At 40.9% G+C, this 19,860-nt stretch overlaps 1 protein-coding gene across 1 annotated transcript in view; it reads right to left on the reverse strand.

Annotated features, from left to right (window-relative positions):
* SLC12A1 (solute carrier family 12 member 1) overlaps positions 1–19,860 on the reverse strand; it is an 85,609-nt gene that overhangs the window by 25,147 nt on the left and 40,602 nt on the right. Inside the window, exons 18-19 of the mRNA XM_075207980.1 lie at positions 8,493–8,599; positions 6,180–6,262 (exon numbers count right to left, since the gene is read on the reverse strand). Coding sequence (XP_075064081.1) covers positions 6,180–6,262; positions 8,493–8,599 — 190 coding nt within the window. The remainder of the gene's footprint in view (positions 1–6,179; positions 6,263–8,492; positions 8,600–19,860) is intronic.

A 19,860-nucleotide genomic window follows, 5' to 3' on the forward strand; every position in this document is an offset into this window, starting at 1 on the left:
GGAAGGAGGAGTGTGTAGCATAGCAACAAGTCCACTAACTTTGGTAATAACTGTGAACTCCCAGAAGGCAGTGGGGAGAGGAAAGTTCTAGACTTCTGAGGGAGAGAGATCCCTGTGTCTGCATAGACTGAGAGAGATCCCTGTGTCTGCATAGACTGAGAGAGATCCCTGTGTCTGCATAGACTGAGAGAGAGCCCTGTGTCTGCATAGACTGAGAGAGATCCCTGTGTCTGCATAGACTGAGAGAGATCCCTGTGTCTGCATAGACTGAGAGAGAAAAATAGGAACAGAATGAAAATCGGACAAAGTAATATATAAGCAGCTTAAAAGTGAAGAAAGTGTAAGAAGAGAAGAAGATAAGAAGTGAGCCAAAGAGAGGTGTGAGTAAAAAGGAAAGTACTGAAAACAAATAAGCAGTAGAGAGATCTGTGACATCACACTAAACAGACTGAGCTATGTACTGAGAACAGTGTGAGAGGAGAGAAAATAGAGAGTTCTGTGAATACACACAAAAGAGACTGTGTAATACAAAAGATCATCAGTTTATTTGGCGTGAAAAAGTAATTTATGGGCCCCAACCACGTGCAGCACTTCTACTAAATTCCTGTGCACAGTTCAACCCAGGACTGAGTGTAAAATATGGTAACGTTACCAGGGATAATATTGGTGCACCAAATGTTTTAGTTGAATGTTAATGTTAAGTGATTTACCTGAAAATTGATTTATTGTATATTATATGTTAAATGCTATTGTGCTCTATGTTGATCTATGTTTTGTCATTGCCATTGAGTTGAAGGGGTCAGTGGCGCGGTGGCTTACCAAAATTATCTTTACCGCATTATTGATAAACCCAAGTTATTTCACCAATCCTTGTCCCTTTCATTGAAGAATTTATCTCCTGACCACCGGATGTCCGACCAAAAAAGAACCTGACTCGTGTCTGGAGGACAAGGTAAGGGAAGGGAATCCCATCAGTACTCGGCCACCACATCTTCGGGACCGTTCCAGAGGTACTTCGCTCTTAATTAAATATGCCCCAAATTGTTATATCAGAAAAATAACAAATATGGTTAAACTGACTATATTAATGTATCAACACAGAGGCTGAATAAACATTACACATTTAAACTGAAACTATAGTCCCAAAAAAGTAAAAACCAAAATAACCAGAAATAGAGGGCACTAGAAAATTATTACAGAACTATTCAAATATAGCTTTTCTTAATGCATTTATTTAAATTTATTGTTATGTTGCTGAATATGTAAATAGTTGTTTTTATTTACTAACTAAAAATATTGATATTATTATTATTTTTTTTTATTATTATTATTATTATTATTATTTCTAACAAAAAAGCTTTTTTCATTGTAACAAGGTAACACAAAGAGGTGTAGGTGACATGTAATTATAAGGCAAACTTATGGCAAGTAAGGGTAAGTCTAGTCAGGGTTCAACTTCTAGCCATGTGTATGAGGTCAAGCGAAATACAGATAGCACATAAAAACAAAGGTACACACAAGGTTGACAAAGGAGATGTGAGAAAGAGTAGATGGGCACATTACATGATAGGATATCATCTAGAGGGAGAGTTCAATACTGAGACATGAACTAGTGGGACTCAGGGTGGACATGGGTCTGTAGTTGATAGAACATACAGAGGCAGTAATATCAGGTAGTGGTAGGATAGGCTCTAGTGAAGAGTTGTGTTTTGAGAGAGCACTTGAAAGATGGAAGGTTGGGGGAGAGTCTGTTTTGGCAGGGTAGGAAGTCCCATAAGTGAGGAGAAGCACAGAAGAAGTCTTGGAGGTGTAGGCAGAGGCAGATCTGAGTGCAAAACTGAGATTATCCCGTGACGCTGTTTTAAAACTAAAAAAATTGATGCAAGGGTGAAAGGGTTAAAGCTCAATTCCCTTCTTCAGAACCGTCCAAAGCTTTGTAGCTATATTTGTTTTAAACAAGGTCAGTACAGGTGGGATGGAGAGATGAGGCAGGGGTGTAGAAGGTTTGTCTTAACGTGTGGGTGTCCATAAGGGTTTAGGGCTTTTGGTGTGTTATTACAAGGATTAGACTAATGTAGACTAAACGTTTATTTTACAATTCCTAACCATATAAATATTTCTAATTTTGTACACTAATTGTTCTTAATACTGATGGTAAATGATGATATATCTTGGCACAATGTCCAGCAGTGGAACAAGTAAAGTTTTGCTGCAGGAAGGAGAGTAAGAAGTTAGAGACAAACCAGCATATGTAATGTAATAGAAGTAACTTCTACTGCCTGAAGGTTCTTACTAGTGAGTTGTAACCAGAAAAGGGAAAAACTACACTATCCATTATAAAATACCTAAAAATATGAATATTCTAACAGAATTTTAATATGCATATTAATATCATACTTGACAATTTTTGGCTGTTGCTGTTTGGGAGGGGAGGTGGGTGGTATGGGCGGAAGGGACGGGGCTTGATGACTTGTGCCATTTTGGCCTGGCCCCCATGACGTAATGATATGTATGCATCATTTTACAGCAGCGGAGTAGGCAAAATGACGCGATTCTCAGGGAAGGGGGCAGATGTGGGAGGGCGCCCCACTCTGCCAGGAGTTCGGGAGACCTACCCGGAATTTGGGAGTCTCCCGAATATTCTGGGAGAGTTGGATTAATATAAGTCTGTTTTCAGGGTAACTTACCATTTAACCTGCATCCTGAAAACAATTTAAATCAAACATATTTAGTCTGCTTTATTTCAAAATTGCTTTATTGTAATCCATCTGGGGGAAGCCCAGGATTTTCAAAGGGGATTCCAAATACAAAAGGTATAGTAATTTGAGAAGCACCATAAAAGCAACCAGAAGATTTTATTGGTGCCAGACTACAGTCTTTATTTCAAAAGAAATTTGGCGTTTAAATGTAAGTACTCTCCATTACCATCTGGTCATAGGTGGTACTAAAGCTCTTTTTTATTTCCTTTTAAACCTTTGTTATAATTTTTGTTAAATTTGTCATGGTTTTATGGAATTACAGGTCACTTCAATCCTGACCTAAACACGCCAATTCACTTCAGTTTTTAGCCTTTTGCAAGATTTTTGACCACTTCCTATGAACTGTAAATAATGTAAATTTTTGCTGTAGGTGGCAGGATATGGATCCCATATAGTGAAAATTTAGTATGCTGTGGTTCCTAATATTACTCCTATTGTGACACACGTGCAGATACATTGGCCTCTGAGTTCATATTTTGAGACACACCTGTATTAATCTAAAGTGGTGTAATTAAAAATTATAAAAGTGTATTTTGACACACTGGTTAGTAATTACTAGTATAGTATATACTGTCTCTTTAAATTTGTTGGCGTCCACAACCAATATAGGCCAAAATAATTTGACTTTCATTTGTAACTAAATTTAGTACATCCAGCATAAGTCCTGAGCGTGAAGACCTTTCTGAGACAATAAGTAAAGTAGGACTCATATACAGTGATATCGTCAGCCATATAGGCCAATTAGCTTGGTATTACCACCTATGTGGCCAAAACATTGACAAGTTGTCTGATGACTACTGTAATTGTTTTGCTTGAATACAGTAATGGTTAAATTCTCCATTCTGTAAATACTCCTAGGGGTTATACATTGCTTATATTTTGTTTCTAGGAGAAAGCGGAATGCGGAATGCCAAGTGACAAAGTATAAATCATGCATGTTATCATCATAACTGAATGTGTCACTGTGTGCTACAAACCATTACTATACTGGTTCAGTCCACCAGTTCCAGGACATTTATTACGATCATAATTGATGTCACTTTCATTGAATGTAACATTTTCCTTTACACCCTGTTCTCCACTATCATGAAATGAGTTATGGCAACGCAAGGTGAGCAGAGGAACGTGTATTTCATCGCTTTCCAATAAACAGATTACAGGAAACTCACAGCTCAAATCTGAATTAATTATAGCTTTACATAAAACCTGTAATTTGTCAGCATCAGTCTCTGAAAAATAATAAAATAAAACTATAATTCAATATATGAATCTCCTATAATTTGCTCCAGTTGTGCCAGATAGCTGGGATTTGGGGCGTACAGAAAGATGGCCAATTCATATTGCTATACTCTGGGCTATTTTGTGGCAGAATTAGTTCATGAATGTAATATTAATAAACAAGTATGCTGGTAAGATATGGTAACACTTTCAATGTTTAATGCAATGTTCATATAAAGTCAAAGCAGATTTAACTACATACTTTCTTTTACCATTTTAAGTGTAATGTATAGAAGGGGAATGTATCAAAACCGGTGCACACACATGGCGATTTAAAAACCTTATATAGTCAAATGTATAATGACTTGTTAAACATTTGATGGCATAATACAAATCTGTTGAATTGCCATCTCTATGCCTCCTGCAATTATTACAATACCTCATAGGCAAGCCGAGGGTGGGGGGGTCCTAGTGCCTGGAAACCCCCTCCATGCCGGGGCACTGTATAATTGAGGTGGCTGTACCCTGCTCCCGCTTCACACAGCTCTGCTTGAAAAGGGAGAGCTGCATGCACCTAACAGTAGTGCACACAGCATTGCCCATGTATATTATGGGAATAGGAAGAGTTGGAGAGCAGCCAAGCACTGTCTAATATTATAGCCACACCCCCATGCATGCTTGTCATGGCCACTGGCGGCATGGTGTGGAAATCCCCCCTCTACAAATCCTGCATTGGCCCCTGATACCTCTCAAGTGAACAGTGTTTATGGTGAGATTGTGGAAGTGATTATCACTGGTGTGCATATGTTTGGTGGGTGGTAGAATACACTTTGTAGAGGAACCTTAGCAACCAATGAGATGTCATTTTTGTAGTCTGGGTGGTTTCTATGAGAAACGCCACCGTGTTTTCCTTTTTTGCAGTTGTTTCCATACATGTCCCACATAGTTACTTGATAAACTGAGAACTTAAAGAGATCATACTTTGGTTTGGAATGTACGCATTTTAGCTGTTTTAGAAGCTGGAAGACCACTCTGCTTTTGGAGTAGGATAACAGTATGTAAACCCCAGCCGCATAACAACATTTACTGCAACAAGACTAGAGTTCTGCACAGCAGTAGGATGTATCTGGCTGAAGTGATTGTTCCACGATTCATGCATATGTTTTTATAGCAATACATTATTTCACAGTATTTCAAGCATACATGCCAACTTTTCATATCCCCTCCCTTGTGAAGTACAACTGTGGAGGGAGATCGCATGATTGCGGCCTCGCCCCTGTGGCACAATGCCAAAGTCGCTTAATTCGACCTCGGGGTAAAAATAACGTGATTCGCAATGATTTGCGTCATAGTCATGGAGTGGGCAGAATGCGGGAGAATGACCTGCACTCCATGGAGAGAGGACAAGTATGATGTCAACAGATTAGTGTACTGATCTTGTTCACTTGTGAGGTGTGGTAGTGAGGACAGGGCTGCCTGTGACCAGGGCAGTGTCATTATGTGAGGAGAGGAATGGAGACAAGCAAGAAGTCACAGACTGAAAGATCATATTCCTGTATTAAACTAAATTAAAATATCAAACTTGTTAGATGCAATCAAGTGTACAATTTTATTGTCAGGGTGTTAAGGTAGTTCAGTATAAAATAGCACAAGTAGTCATTCAAAATCCCTGCAATCCTGTCTCTGTCTAAACATTCATCTTCTGTCTAGTCACCGGCCAACTAATTGACTTCAGACTCCTTGGGATTTCACCTGTCCCTATGCAGGAGAGGTATGGCAAATAATCCTTCATATATATGTGTGCCGAAGTTGGGGTGTAGACGTTAGCAAGCCGTACCGCCACTTTTCCTACTGCTTTGATTGGTAAACTATCGGATTCCATTCAATACATTCCTGTTGTATTTCCCATATCGCCACTTCTAAATTTCCACTTCACCCACTGAATATCTATATCCACCTCTCTCTCTCGCTCTGTATATTATATATATATATACACACATTGAAGGAAAATTGTAGCATCTTTTTAAAGAGATAGAGGTACATTGGCACAATGTGAGTTCAAGAACCATTCCAGGGACAGTATATGCAGACACTTGGGGAGAACTCAGAGTGTTGTAAAACTGTCTGTCATTTGCTACTGTCAAGTTTGCATTCCCCAACTTTACAGACCGAGACTCATATGTAATTAAACAAAATACTTACCTTGAGCTTGAAGAATTGCAGAGATGTCAAAGCCCTGGCTAATTCTCACGATTACAACTCCATACTCAAAATCAAAAGCGTCACTGTGAAGAAACATAGATCTCATTCAGCGTGAATGTTGTATGGTTCTGGCATCAGATAATACTAGTCTAGAAATGCGTTTTTCCACAAAAGTGACACTGGAAGGGCAAACTGCATTCCGGTCCTGATGGTGGAAAGATCAGGGGCCTGATTCATTAAGGATCTTAACTTGAGAAACTTCTTATTTCAGTCTCCTGGACAAAACCATGTTACAATGCAAGGGGTGCAAATTAGTTTTCTGTTTTGCACATAAGTTAAATACTGACTGTTTTTTCATGTAGCGCACAAATATCAACTTTAAATTTCAGTGTACAAATAAGCTATCAAGTATTTGTGTGCTACATGAAAAAACAGTCAGTATTTAACTTATGTGCCAAACAGAATACTAATTTGCACCCCTTGCATTGTAACATGGCTTTGTCTAGGAGACTGAAATAAGAAGTTTCTCAAGTTAAGATCCTTAATGAATCAGGCCCCAAGTCCTTTGTGGGAAGTTCTGAGACAATGCAGACGTGAACATCTTGCCTATGTGTTTCCTTCTAAAAACACAAAACATTTGTACTGTTCTTTTACACTTTTGTAAATGACCATAAATGTCTGAGGAACCTGTCTCCACTCCAGCACAGTTTTCAAATCATTGATAATTGAAAGAACACGGATGCTTCTCAAAAGTTAGCTTAACGGACATCTATCAGTAAGGGGGGAATTCAATTAGCCCCGGTGTTCTGAGGCTGCGCAGTTTTACTGTTACTATGGTAAAAATGAGCAGATGTTTCAGTAAAAATATTTGCCTGTAAGACACTTTGCTCTGAACTGAATCCCCCCAATGTATCAAAAAAAATGCTTTTATAGAGGAACAGCAATTATAAATCCATTTATTTTTTTCAAATGTACTTTTACTAATTTTCTATCATTTTTAGATACAAAAATGTCAGCATGCCTGATAGATTTCTATAGGATTTCAATAAAGCAATCTATCTGAGATGGTGAGAGTAGTGAATCACTTGCATGTATAAATGACAGCAATGACTACCAATGACTTCAGCCCCATACCAGCGGGTGAGTAAGATGGGGGAGGGCAGAATCAAATGATGAAATTACTTTTTCTGGAAAAAAAGTTATTTTATGCCCTAAATTTCTTCTGAGTTGCTATTTAGTTGAGCACGGTGTGATGAGCTGCAGGTTACTTTACGTCAGAGGAGGGCTGGCAAACTTAAGCCCGGGAGGCTAGACTCGGCTCAGCAGCCTATTAGGAACATTTTAAAGGAAAATAAATACATGTAGCACAGTGACCCAGCCCAAGGTAGCTCACTATGGTACCAGCCCGGGGGCAGGTGCCCCCCTGCCACCCCAGCCCAGCCTGCCCCTGCTATACGTTATTTTCTCTGACAAGCTGGCATAATCCATAAAACAATATTTGCAGAAGATACAGCATGAGCACATTGTATGCAAAAAAAACGCAAAAATCTGAATTTACACTTACAGATGTACACAATACTGAATGTGAAGCTCAGCAACAAGGTACACAATGTAGAACAGATAACAAAGTGTTTCCAAATCTGGAGTTGCAGATTGTAGGGAATAATGAATTTTAACAACTTATGGGGGTGGCGTTGACATTGTCAAGATCTTTACAGAAATTTTCGTGAATGTGTTTTGTGTTATTGAAATGGAACAACTTTGTCCTCACAAACCGCTAATTAGAACCACTGACAACATTTCTATTACATGAGCTTAAATACAAAACTAGAGTTTTCTAGGAGCTGATCTGTCATTACACAGCATGAGGCATGTGTCAGCTAGCCGTCCTTTTATCATTTTAGCAGTGGAGGGGATTTTTCAACACAGAACCTGAGTTTTCAACAAGCCCTATCATTCACTTAGAGCCTAGACCAAAGGAAATGCATTATGCATTGTAAATATAATTATGGTACAACTGTTTGTCGTTTTCTTTGTGAGCTTTTGTTTTTCACTCCTCTGAGAACAGGCGTTGGCATCACCTCGGCCCACTGAGCAAGCGGAACAGTTGGCAACCAAATGCATCCTTGATATAAATATTAATTTCATTTAAACACAGCTCTTGGTGCATCAGTTATAGCCAATATAGTACAACAAATAACCTGGATCTAATTAAATGAATGTAACACGTATGTCACAACTTATTTTACAAATTGAATCAAAGGACAATTGTGTATAATGCCAGCCTACAAAACAGAAGACAAGAGCACTCACTGTAATATGCCCACGTAGTTGGCCAGCTCCACTGTGCTGGTTTGTCTCCACTCTTTCTTGAATCCCATCACAAGGGTATTAGGCTTCAATCTTCCTAAACCAGACGCCTGTATATAAAAACATAAAACTGATAAATCATGTAATACAATTATTGACCTGTTTAGATTGGGATAACAAACTATACATTATTCTGTTGTACTAACATCTCTTGTATATTATATGTTTATAGTACCTGTATAAGTAGTGAGCTCTAATGTATTCACTTATAGTCAGTGCGTTCTGATGACATCACTTCAGTGTTCATTAGAAATATAAGTGTATTATCATCATCATCATCATCATCATTTATTTATATAGCGCCAACATATTCCGTAGCGCTTTACAATTGGGGACAAACATAGTAAACTAATAAACAAACTGGGTAAAACAGACAAAGAGGTGATGAAGCCCTGCTCGCAAGCTTACAATCTATGGGACAATGGGAGTTTGACACATGAGGCTAAGGCTACATTTTGCATTTCGGCCCAGCCAGGCTGCAAAGGTAAAAGTGACTCATAGGCTAAATGATCCTGTTACACAACAATGTTGGTCAGGGGGTAGTTGTCTTGTGTGAAATTGTGTAATGGGTGGTAATAGGGTAAGGTAGTAAGGTTAAGAGTGTGGTTGAGGAATATTATAAGCTTGTCTGAAGAGGTAGGTTATTATATGGAATATATTATAAGGAATACTTGAACCTGCTACTGTATTTTATGATGGTCAGCTACAACCGTGTGCTTTAATGTGGTCACAGAACTCCTTGGTGACTTTTTATGTTCCTAACATTTACAGTAGAAAGTTCATTATCTCACATATAACTGGAGAGCATTAATAGTTATTTAGTCAGATGATGCATTACTTCAGGTGCGCTATTCAAGTACACTGACACCCAAAAGGGTTAAATTAAGATATGTGCGACTCGGATAGTACTCAAAATCTGTCTCATCAAGCAGCTATTTTGTGAGCTGTATTAATAGTCATAACAATGCAACCTATCAACAGGAACTAATGCTGCCACAGGAGTATTTTAATAGACATATAAATGGTCATAGGTTAAAACAGTGAAGCTAAATAAAATGTTAATATCGGTACCAGCAAAACATGCACTTTTATAATCATTGGGAAAAAGTTTTCAAATCCATAAATGTCTTAAACATTTTATATTTAGAAGCAATTCACTTTCAATATTTGCAAGATGCCTCTGAAGCTATAAAAAAGTCCATCTGCATTGGGCCTGATTTGTTCCTTATGCGGGTAGGGAAGTTATAAGAAGAAGATCATGGCATTCTACCCTAAATAGCCTCATGACCTTTGTTGTGGGTCCTAAACAAAGGCTAAGTTCCTTTGCTTTATTAGCTGGAGCCTTGCTCATTTTCTCCAAGCAGCCTTTGTGCTATATCACTCACTCCTATACTCTCCTGTCCAGAGCAAATCATTTTACAATTGCTGCTATCACCACGCAGGTCACACTGGAAGATGATGATAGCAGAAATACACTAAATTGGTGCAAATATAAGGAACACACCGCAGATTATGCAGATATCAGGGGGTAAATGTATCAAGCTGAGAGATTTCCGGCGGGTTTGAAAAGTGCAGATATTGCCTATATCAACCAATCAGATTCTAGCTATCATTTTGTAGAATGTACTAAATAAATGATAACTAGAATCTGATTGGTTTTTCAAACCCGCTGAAACACTCTCAGCTTGATACATTTACCCCCAGGAATACACTGGAAGATGATGCAGATACCAGGAATACATTGGAAGATGATGCAGATACCAGGAATACATTGGAAGATGATGCAGATACCAGGAATACACTGGAAGATGATGCAGATACCAGATATACACAGGAAGATGATGCAGATACCAGAAATACACTGGAAGATGATGCAGATACCAGAAATACACTGGAAGATGATGCAGATACCAGGAATACACTGGAAGATGATGCAGATACCAGATATACACAGGAAGATGATGCAGATACCAGGAATACACTGGAAGATGATGCAGATACCAGGAATACACTGGAAGATGATGCATATACCAGAAATACACTGGAAGATGATGCAGATACCAGGAATACCCTGGAAGATGATGCAGATACCAGGAATACACTGGGACAAGTGCCAAACGCTATCCTGACATGAAGATCTGGCACCATATTGCAGCCGCAGCTGACTTAAATAATGCAGGGGAAATTAGGGGGCGTGGGAGCCAGGAACTACTGAGAGCAAGTTGAAGGTTATAAGTAGCGGGCGGCTAAGCAGCACAATGGTAGCCACCAAGGCCCGGAGGAATTGGTGGTGCTGGAGAGGAGTGGACAGGATAGTGCTTCAAACCCTGGTAAGTGTATTGGAAGATCTGGTGCATGACAGCCCTACATGAATTCCAAACGCAAATTAATATGTACAGATTTTTTCATTCTTTTTTCTGTTGAAAATGTGATTTGCTGTGATAAATGTTAATCAACCAGAGTGATCCAGTACTGGCAATTGTCAAAGCGCAAGGCATTTTTTTATTGGTACTCATACACAAAGGGGTGTAGAAAGTACTGTGTATCCCCATTTATATTTATAAGTTAATATCAAGTGGATTTTTAATTATATAAAGATGAGAACAGACTAACTATTGGCTGGATTTCTATCTTCATTTCTAATCTCAAAGCTCAGGACAAATATTATGTGTACTGCTCTGGAGGGTGGCACTACGTACATGTTTGGTACATACAAACAACAGCAACCAATGCAGGCATTTGCTTTAACTATCTAGCTCTCTGTAAGTAAAAACTACTTGTTGATTGGTTGCTCCCCTTTAGTTCAAGTTTTTTTTTGAGCAATTTTAGCAATTAACCCTTTCATAAGTCAATTTTCAAGCAGAATTGTATTATTGTATCCTCTCAAGTTGTAAACTGGACAGGAGGTCGAAATTCCAATTACATAAGTGCAAAGGAGACTGATATCAACCCTAACTATGAGGTGGTGTATATTATTGCTATATATTCAATTTATTAGACAAGAAAACTGCAGGTGGTAGCATAGAAATATACTCACAGTTGCTTACAGTATACAAGTTTAAATATCTAAGTCTGAACTGCAAATAACATACCACTATGTACAAGATTGGTAATGTCCTTTATGCCAACGCCAGTGCGTGTAAAAGGGAAGTTTGTGCTTTCATTTCTAAACAGTTTGAGATGAACGGAAATGATTTCCTTGCAATTAAGAGGATTTGGATTTCAGCTGCCAAGCTGTCATTTCAATAGATCTGTAACTTACTATCTACAGAGCACATGTTGCTTTCTACGGGTATGATTGTAGCAGAAATGACAAGTTTGTTCTTCGTCAACCTTACAAGTGTGCAGCTGTGATGTTTACCATAATAACGTGTTCAGTTTTATTGATTTTTGTTATTCAAAGATTTAAAACGCCATAATCATTTTGTGGGTGTTTTCACAAAGGAAATATGCTTATGTTACACTCTGCTGGCTACAGGATTTACATATAATTTGTTAAAATTAAAAATATAACTGTCAATATGTTTGCATTTGAAAAAAAAAAAACATGTCGAAAATGAAATATTTAAAGTGGGCCTGTCAAGGTCCGATGATGGGATCAGTATGAGGGGTGGGGGGCTTACACTTAGACCACACACATCACAACAGGTCCATTTATTACTAAACTTCATGTTCCCAACTCCTAAACCCTACACTGTCACCCACTCTTTGCACTATTGTCACAACACACATATTACACTTCATAGCCCCCCCCTGCTTATTACACCTTCAATCAGAGCTTCTCATCCATGTGCTATAGGGGAGGTAGTTGGTGGTCAAGTGTAGTCATAGTACAGTAACAGTGGGGTAATGCTACTTATGCTCTATGATGAGGGGGCAATAGCTGCAGATACAACTCTAAGAGGCGAATCTGTTGTGGCTGGTTTCCCCCTGGTGTAAGATCCGTGCTGATGATACAGATTTTGAGTACTATTGGAGTCGCACATACCTTAACATATGTGCAGCTCAGCACTCCCACTGTAACAGATTCTGTGAAGCTGAAGAGGCTTCAGCAGAATCCCATAGGAAAAGACAGGTAATGCCATCCTGAGATGGTGTTACTTGTCTGCGCAATGCAAAGCTTATCAAAGCTTGATACATTGCAGAACATTGCAGTCCCCATAGTAATCGATACGGATAGCGATGCTGCATGGTATTTGCCTAAACGGAGGAGATTTCTGTGAAATCTCCTCCGTTAGGCAGATAACGCATAGCAAACTTACTTAAAAGATGTGGAAACAATAGTTTTCTCAACTTTTAAGTATCAAATAAGCTTGATGCATAGACCCCATGAAGAAAAAATACACACTATGTTTATAGAGAGAAGAAACCATATTTATTATGGCATATGATTATTATTAATGTTTTTATGATTGCTGAGACGTTATTGAGTTAACATTTTACAGATGTGAATGATTACATTTTCTGTGAACAGCGCTGAGTAATATGTTTGGGGCTATAAAGATAAACTATAAAATTTGAACGCTGCAAACCTCACAGTGTTCCCAGCAAGTCTGTACAAAAGTCCCGGCTGCTGGGATGGCGGCGCTGTATATAATAAATGATGATGATGATGATGAATCTGGAGAGTTGGCTGTACGGCTACTGTGCAGTGTAAGCTCTTGTGCACTTACGCGTTTGCAAAACAATAAAAGTAGATTCCATTGCAGAAATGTACATGTGCTGTACCATGTAAGATATATATTTCATATCTTGCAAAATGATTGGGGTGCTATTCTCTGGAGAGCAGGGCAAGCTAGGTCAAAGTCAAAATAATGTGTTTTCCTTTTTACTCCACATGAACAACGTTCTAATAGAAACTAAGTAAGTTTTACCACCTGGGGGTATATTTACTAAACTGCGGGTTTGAAAAAGTGGAGATGTTGCATATACCAACCAATCAGATTCTAGTTATCATTTTGTAGAATGTGCTAAATAAATGATAACTAGAATCTGATTGGTTGCTTTAGGCAACATCTCCACTTTTTCAAACCGCAGTTTAGTAAATATACCTCCTGATCTGAGATGATGAAGAGGTTTCTTATGAGAAAATTCATGTAATCAATCCAGAAGTATTGTGTACTACACCATGTATTGTGCATCTAAATGCAAATGACCAAAGTACGTCACTATGATTCAATTAAAGCATCAGATACAAAACGAACTGAAATTGGTTATGTTCACTAACAGAAAAGGTAAGAAAGATGTAAAATGAATGAACATTAAGATATAGGTGCAATAAGTGCAGCTATCATCTCATAAGGTCAGGCATTATACCTTTGAAGACATTTGGAAAGGTGCCTTTAACATGATGTAGTAATAAAAATATTTTATTTTTGTGGCATTGATGTTATCAACATCAGCCATACATATAGCTTTTCATAGGCATTAATATTGCAAGTATGTTTAAGAAAACAAAAACCCATAGAAACATTGCACATCTCTTCAGACACCAACTATAAAATTGCAGGAACAATTTGCCCAAACTAGGTAACAATTTCTGTTTACCAAGTGCTTCTCCGTAGACTGAAGACAGTGGTTCTAGCTCCTGCAAGCGGGAGATAACCACAGATTCATTACAAATGACCCTCAACTTTTTAAAATCAAGAAAAAAGTTTTCACTCTATAAAAAAACTTCCAAGTGTATTTGGCCATCATTAAAAATGTAATAGTGTATAAAGCAGTTAGGAAATATGTCAGCCCTGCAGCTGTCTGGAGTTAGTAGCTAGTACTAGTACACATTGTTAGCTTTTTAATGATAGCTGAACACGTTCTGAAGTTTTTATGTGGCAAGGACTTTTTCTTCATTACTAAAAGTCATGGATCACTTGCAGTGACATGTTTATGTCATATGCAAGGCTCACAGCTCTCTGTATCGTACCGGCTGAAGTTAGTTAAAAGCTATTTTTCCTCTAAGCAGGAATTAGATTTTTTTATTATTATTTTTGCCTTTTGAAACTCCAGCAAAGTAAGTAGAACTTTTTGGAGGTCTGAGGGATAAATTGCACTTGATGCACAAAATAACCTCCACACCCCAACATCAGACACTGACTTTTACCAAAGGGCTTATACATGCAAACCAGACCCAGACCCAGGAATAATGGTGCAGCTCTTTCATATGAATGAAGGAGGGCGTCAAAGTGGTGCGGACTGCATCCCCCCCTCCTCCTCTGGTTTCAGAGGTGCCGCATGTCCTCCCAGCATTGTACGACGGAGGTCACGTGATCAAGAAGTCGGCCATGTTCAGCCTTATTTTCTGATTTATTCCCTACTGAGTTTAACCCAAGACCCCATCTGTTACTGAATTATTCAATAAGATCTTGGGCCCCAGGGGAAGCTTGGTAGAGCTGGCTGGTTGCAGGGCTACACACCAAGTGGAGATAGGGCAACCTCACTGTCCTTTGATGTAGTCATAATGCAAGAGCTGGTGGAAACGCACTAAACAAGGTGCTCACCGTCTACAAAATTCCATTTGACTACAAAAATAGTACGTCATAACTAGGGATGAGCGCGCTCGGATTTCTGAAATCCGAGCCCACTCGAACGTTGCGGATCCGAGTCGGATCCGAGACAGATCCGGGTATTGGCGCCAAATTCAAAAGTGAAACTGAGGCTCTGACTCATAATCCCGTTGTCGGATCTCGCGATACTCGGATCCTATAAATTCCCCGCTAGTCGCCGCCATCTTCACTCGGGCATTGATCAGGGTAGAGGGAGGGTGTGTTAGGTGGTCCTCTGTGCTGTTTAGTTCTGTGCTGTTTAGTTCTGTGCTGTTTAGTTCTGTGCTGTTTAGTGCTGTGCTGTGCTGTGCTGTGCTGTTTAGTGCTGTGCTGTTTAGTGCTGTGCTGTGCTGTGCTGTGCTGTGTTCTGCAGTATCAGTCCAGTGGTGCTGTGTGCTGTGCTCTGTCCTTCTGAGGTCAGTGGTGCTGCTGGGTCCTGTGCTGTGTCCTGTTCAGTCCAGTGGTGCTGTGTCCTGTGCTCTGTGCTTCTAAGGGCATAGTTATTTCCCCAATATTCCCCTGTGTTTAAAAAAATAAAAAAAAGTTTTTTTTATAAAATACCAAAAACTACTTTAATATTTTTTAATTACCACAAAATTTTCACAACCAATCCTGCAGTATAAGCCCATTGGTACTGCAATATTACCAAGTTCACACATTCAGCAGTAAAAGTCCAGTGGTACTGCAATATTACAAAGTTTACACATTCTGCAGTATCAGTCCAGTGGTGCTGTGTCCTGTGCTCTGTCCTGCTGAGTTCCGTAGTGCTGCTGGGTCCTGTGCCGTGTCCTGTTCAGTCCAGTGGTGCTGTGTCCTGTGCTCTGTGCTTCTAAGGGCATAGTTATTTCCCCATTATTCCCAAGCTTGTAAAAAATAAAAAAAAAGTAAAAAAAAATAAAAAATTAAAAAAAAAAAAAAATATATAATAATTATAACCAAATTTGCAAAACCAATCCAGCATTATAAGTCCATTGGTACTGCAATATTACCAAGTTCACACATTCTGCAGTATCTTGTGCTACATATAATGGAGAACAAAACTTTGGAGGATAAAGTAGGGAAAGATCAAGACCCACTTCCTCCTAATGCTGAAGCTGCTGCCACTAGTCATGACATAGACGATGAAATGCCATCAACGTCGTCTTCCAAGCCCGATGCCCAATCTCGTAGTACCGGGCATGTAAAATCCAAAAAGCCCAAGTTAAGAAAAAGTAGCAAAAAGAGAAACTTAAAATCATCTGAGGAGAAACGTAAAGTTGCCAATATGCCATTTACGACACGGAGTGGCAAGGAACGGCTTAGGCCCTGGCCCGTGTTCATGACTAGTGGTTCAGCTTCACCCACGGATCTTAGCCCTCCTCCTCCTCCCCCCCCCCTACAAAAAATTGAAGAGAGTTATGCTGTCAGCAACAAAACAGCAAACAACTCTGCCTTCTAAAGAGAAATTATCACAAATCCCCAAGGCGAGTCCAAGGGTGTTGGTGGTTGTCAAGCCTGACCTTCCCATCACTGTACGGGAAGAGGTGGCTCGGGAGGAGGCTATTGATGATGTAGCTGGCGCTGTGGAGGAACTTGATGATGAGGATGGTGATGTGGTTATTGTAAATGAGGCACCAGGGGGGGAAACAGCTGATGTCCATGGGATGAAAAAGCCCATCGTCATGCCTGGTCAGAAGACCAAAAAATGCACCTCTTCGGTCTGGAGTTATTTTTATCCAAATCCAGACAACCAATGTATGGCAATATGTAGCTTATGTAAAGCTCAAATAAGCAGGGGTAAGGATCTTGCCCACCTAGGAACATCCTCCCTTATACGTCACCTGAATAACCTTCATAGTTCAGTGGTTAGTTCAGGAACTGGGGCTAGGACCCTCATCGGTACAGGGACACCTAAATCCCGTGGTCCAGTTGGATACACACCAGCAACACCCTCCTCGTCAACTTCCTCCACAATCTCCATCAGATTCAGTCCTGCAGCCCAAGTCAGCAGCCAGACTGAGTCCTCCTCAATACGGGATTCATCCGAGGAATCCTGCAGCGGTACGCCTACTACTGCCACTGCTGCTGTTGCTGCTGTTAGTCGGTCATCTTCCCAGAGGGGAAGTCGTAAGACCGCTAAGTCTTTCACCAAACAATTGACCGTCCAACAGTCGTTTGCCATGACCACCAAATACGATAGTAGTCACCCTATTGCAAAGCGTATAACTGCGGCTGTAACTGCAATGTTGGTGTTAGACGTGCGCCCGGTGTCCGCCATCAGTGGAGTGGGATTTAGAGGGTTGATGGAGGTATTGTGTCCCCGGTACCAAATCCCCTCGAGATTCCACTTCACTAGGCAGGCGATACCAAAAATGTACAGAGAAGTACGATCAAGTGTCCTCAGTGCTCTTAAAAATGCGGTTGTACCCACTGTCCACTTAACCACGGACATGTGGACAAGTGGTTCTGGGCAAACGAAGGACTATATGACTGTGACAGCCCACTGGGTAGATGCATCCCCTTCCGCAGCAACAGCAACAGCTGCATCAGTAGCAGCATCTACAAAATGGCTGCTCATGCAAAGGCAGGCAACATTGTGCATTACAGGCTTTAATAAGAGGCACAACGCTGCCAACATATTAGAGAAAATGAGGGAAATTATCTCCCAGTGGCTTACCCCACTTAGACTCTCATGGGGATTTGTGGTGTCAGACAATGCCAGTAACATTGTGCGGGCATTAAATATGGGCAATTTCCAGCACGTCCCATGTTTTGCCCACACCATTAATTTGGTGGTGCAGCATTACCTGAAGAGTGACAGGGGTGTGCAGGAGATGCTTGCGGTGGCGCGCAAAATTGCTGGACACTTTCGGCATTCAGCCAGTGCCTACCGCAGACTAGAGGCACATCAAAAAAGCTTGAACCTGCCCTGCCATCACCTCAAACAAGAGGTTGTGACGCGCTGGAACTCCACCCTCTATATGCTGCAGAGGATGGAGGAGCAGCAAAAGGCCATTCAGGCCTACACAGCCACCTACGACATAGGCAAAGGAGTGGGGATGCGCCTGAGTCAAGCGCAGTGGAGACTGATTTCCGTGTTGTGCAAGGTTCTGCAGCCATTTGAACTTGCCACACGAGAAGTCAGTTCCGACACTGCCAGCTTGAGTCAGGTCATTCCCCTGATCAGGCTGTTGCAGAAGCAGCTGGAGAAAGTGAGGGAGGAGCTGGTAAGCCATTGCGATTACAGCAAGCATGTAGCTCTTGTGGATGTAGCCCTTCGTACGCTTTGCCAGGATCCGAGGGTGGTCACTCTTTTAAAGTCAGAGGAATACATTCTGGCCACCGTGCTCGATCCTCGGTTTAAAGCGTATGTTGTGTCTCTGTTTCCGGCGGACACAAATCTACAGCGGTGCAAAGACCTGCTGGTCAGGAGATTGTCCTCTGAAGAGGACCGTGACATGCCAACAGCTCCACCCTCATTTTCTTCCACATCTATGGCTGCGAGGAAAAAGCTCAGTTTTCCCAAAAGAGGCACTGGCGGGGATGCTGATAACATCTGGTCCGGACTGAAGGACCTGCCAACCATTGCAGACATGTCTACTCTCGCTGCATTGGATGCTGTCACAATAGAAAAAATTGTGGATGATTACTTTGCTGACACCATCCAAGTAGACATGTCAGACAGTCCATATTGTTACTGGCAGGAAAAAAAGGCAGTTTGGAAGCCCCTGTACAAACTGGCTCTATTTTACCTGAGTTGTCCCCCCTCCAGTGTGTACTCGGAAAGAGTTTTTAGTGCAGCGGGGAACCTGGTCAGTGAGCGGCGAAGGAGGTTGCTTCCTCACAACGTTGAAAAAATGATGTTTATAAAAATGAATAATCAATTCCTCAATGAAGTACAGCACTGCCCTCCAGATACTACAGAGGGACCTGTGGTTGTGGAGTCCAGCGGGGACGAATTGATAATGTGTGATGAGGAGGAAGTACACACTGTAGGGGGAGAGGAATCAGAGGTTGAGGATGAGGACGACATCTTGCCTCAGTAGAGCCTGTTTAGTCTGTACAGGGAGAGATGAATAGCTTTTTTGGTGTGGGGGCCCAAACAAACCAATCATTTCAGTCAAAGTTGTTTGGTAGGCCCTGTCGCTGAAATGATTGGTTTGTTAAAGTGTGCATGTCCTATTTCAACAGCAGACCTCTCAACTGCAGCTCATCCCTCCTCTGCGGGGATAATGTCTCCTGTGCTCTGACACGTCACTCTGTGTACTCTCAGCCTCAGGATCTGACACTACAGCTACCATGCCTCTTGTAGCAGCCCTCACTCCAGGGCCTCTTCCATGTGCAGTGTCCCCCTCTCTCTTGGGTTCACTATAGTGGCATGGAGTTCTCCCCCTCATCCAGGGCACACATTCCTTGCCCTGGCTCAGTCACCACGCTCAGACTTCCAGGCAATGCTGGGGGAGCCTGGGAGCTTCCACCCCAGGTCCCCAGCTACAACTCTCCTCTCCTGTGTCTTCTCTCTCTTTCTGACACTTTAAAGATCGTGCCTTTAAATGAAAAAGTCAGTCTTCATTGCACGACTATGTGCAAGTGCAACAGGGACATTTTTTTGGGTTTACAAAGTCAAACAATAACACTACGACCCTGTCTGTCTGGGGTCTGTCAATGACGAATTGTCTGGAGCATGTTTTGAGGAGGTATTGTGGCCCCGGTATCAAATTGGGTACCGGGGCCACCCCACTATGCAGTCCAGATACTTGTTTGGTGGAATTCCGACACGTGGAGGGTTTTTT

This window comes from Mixophyes fleayi, chromosome 4 (genome assembly GCF_038048845.1).
Source record: "Mixophyes fleayi isolate aMixFle1 chromosome 4, aMixFle1.hap1, whole genome shotgun sequence".
Lineage (NCBI taxonomy): Eukaryota > Metazoa > Chordata > Amphibia > Anura > Limnodynastidae > Mixophyes > Mixophyes fleayi.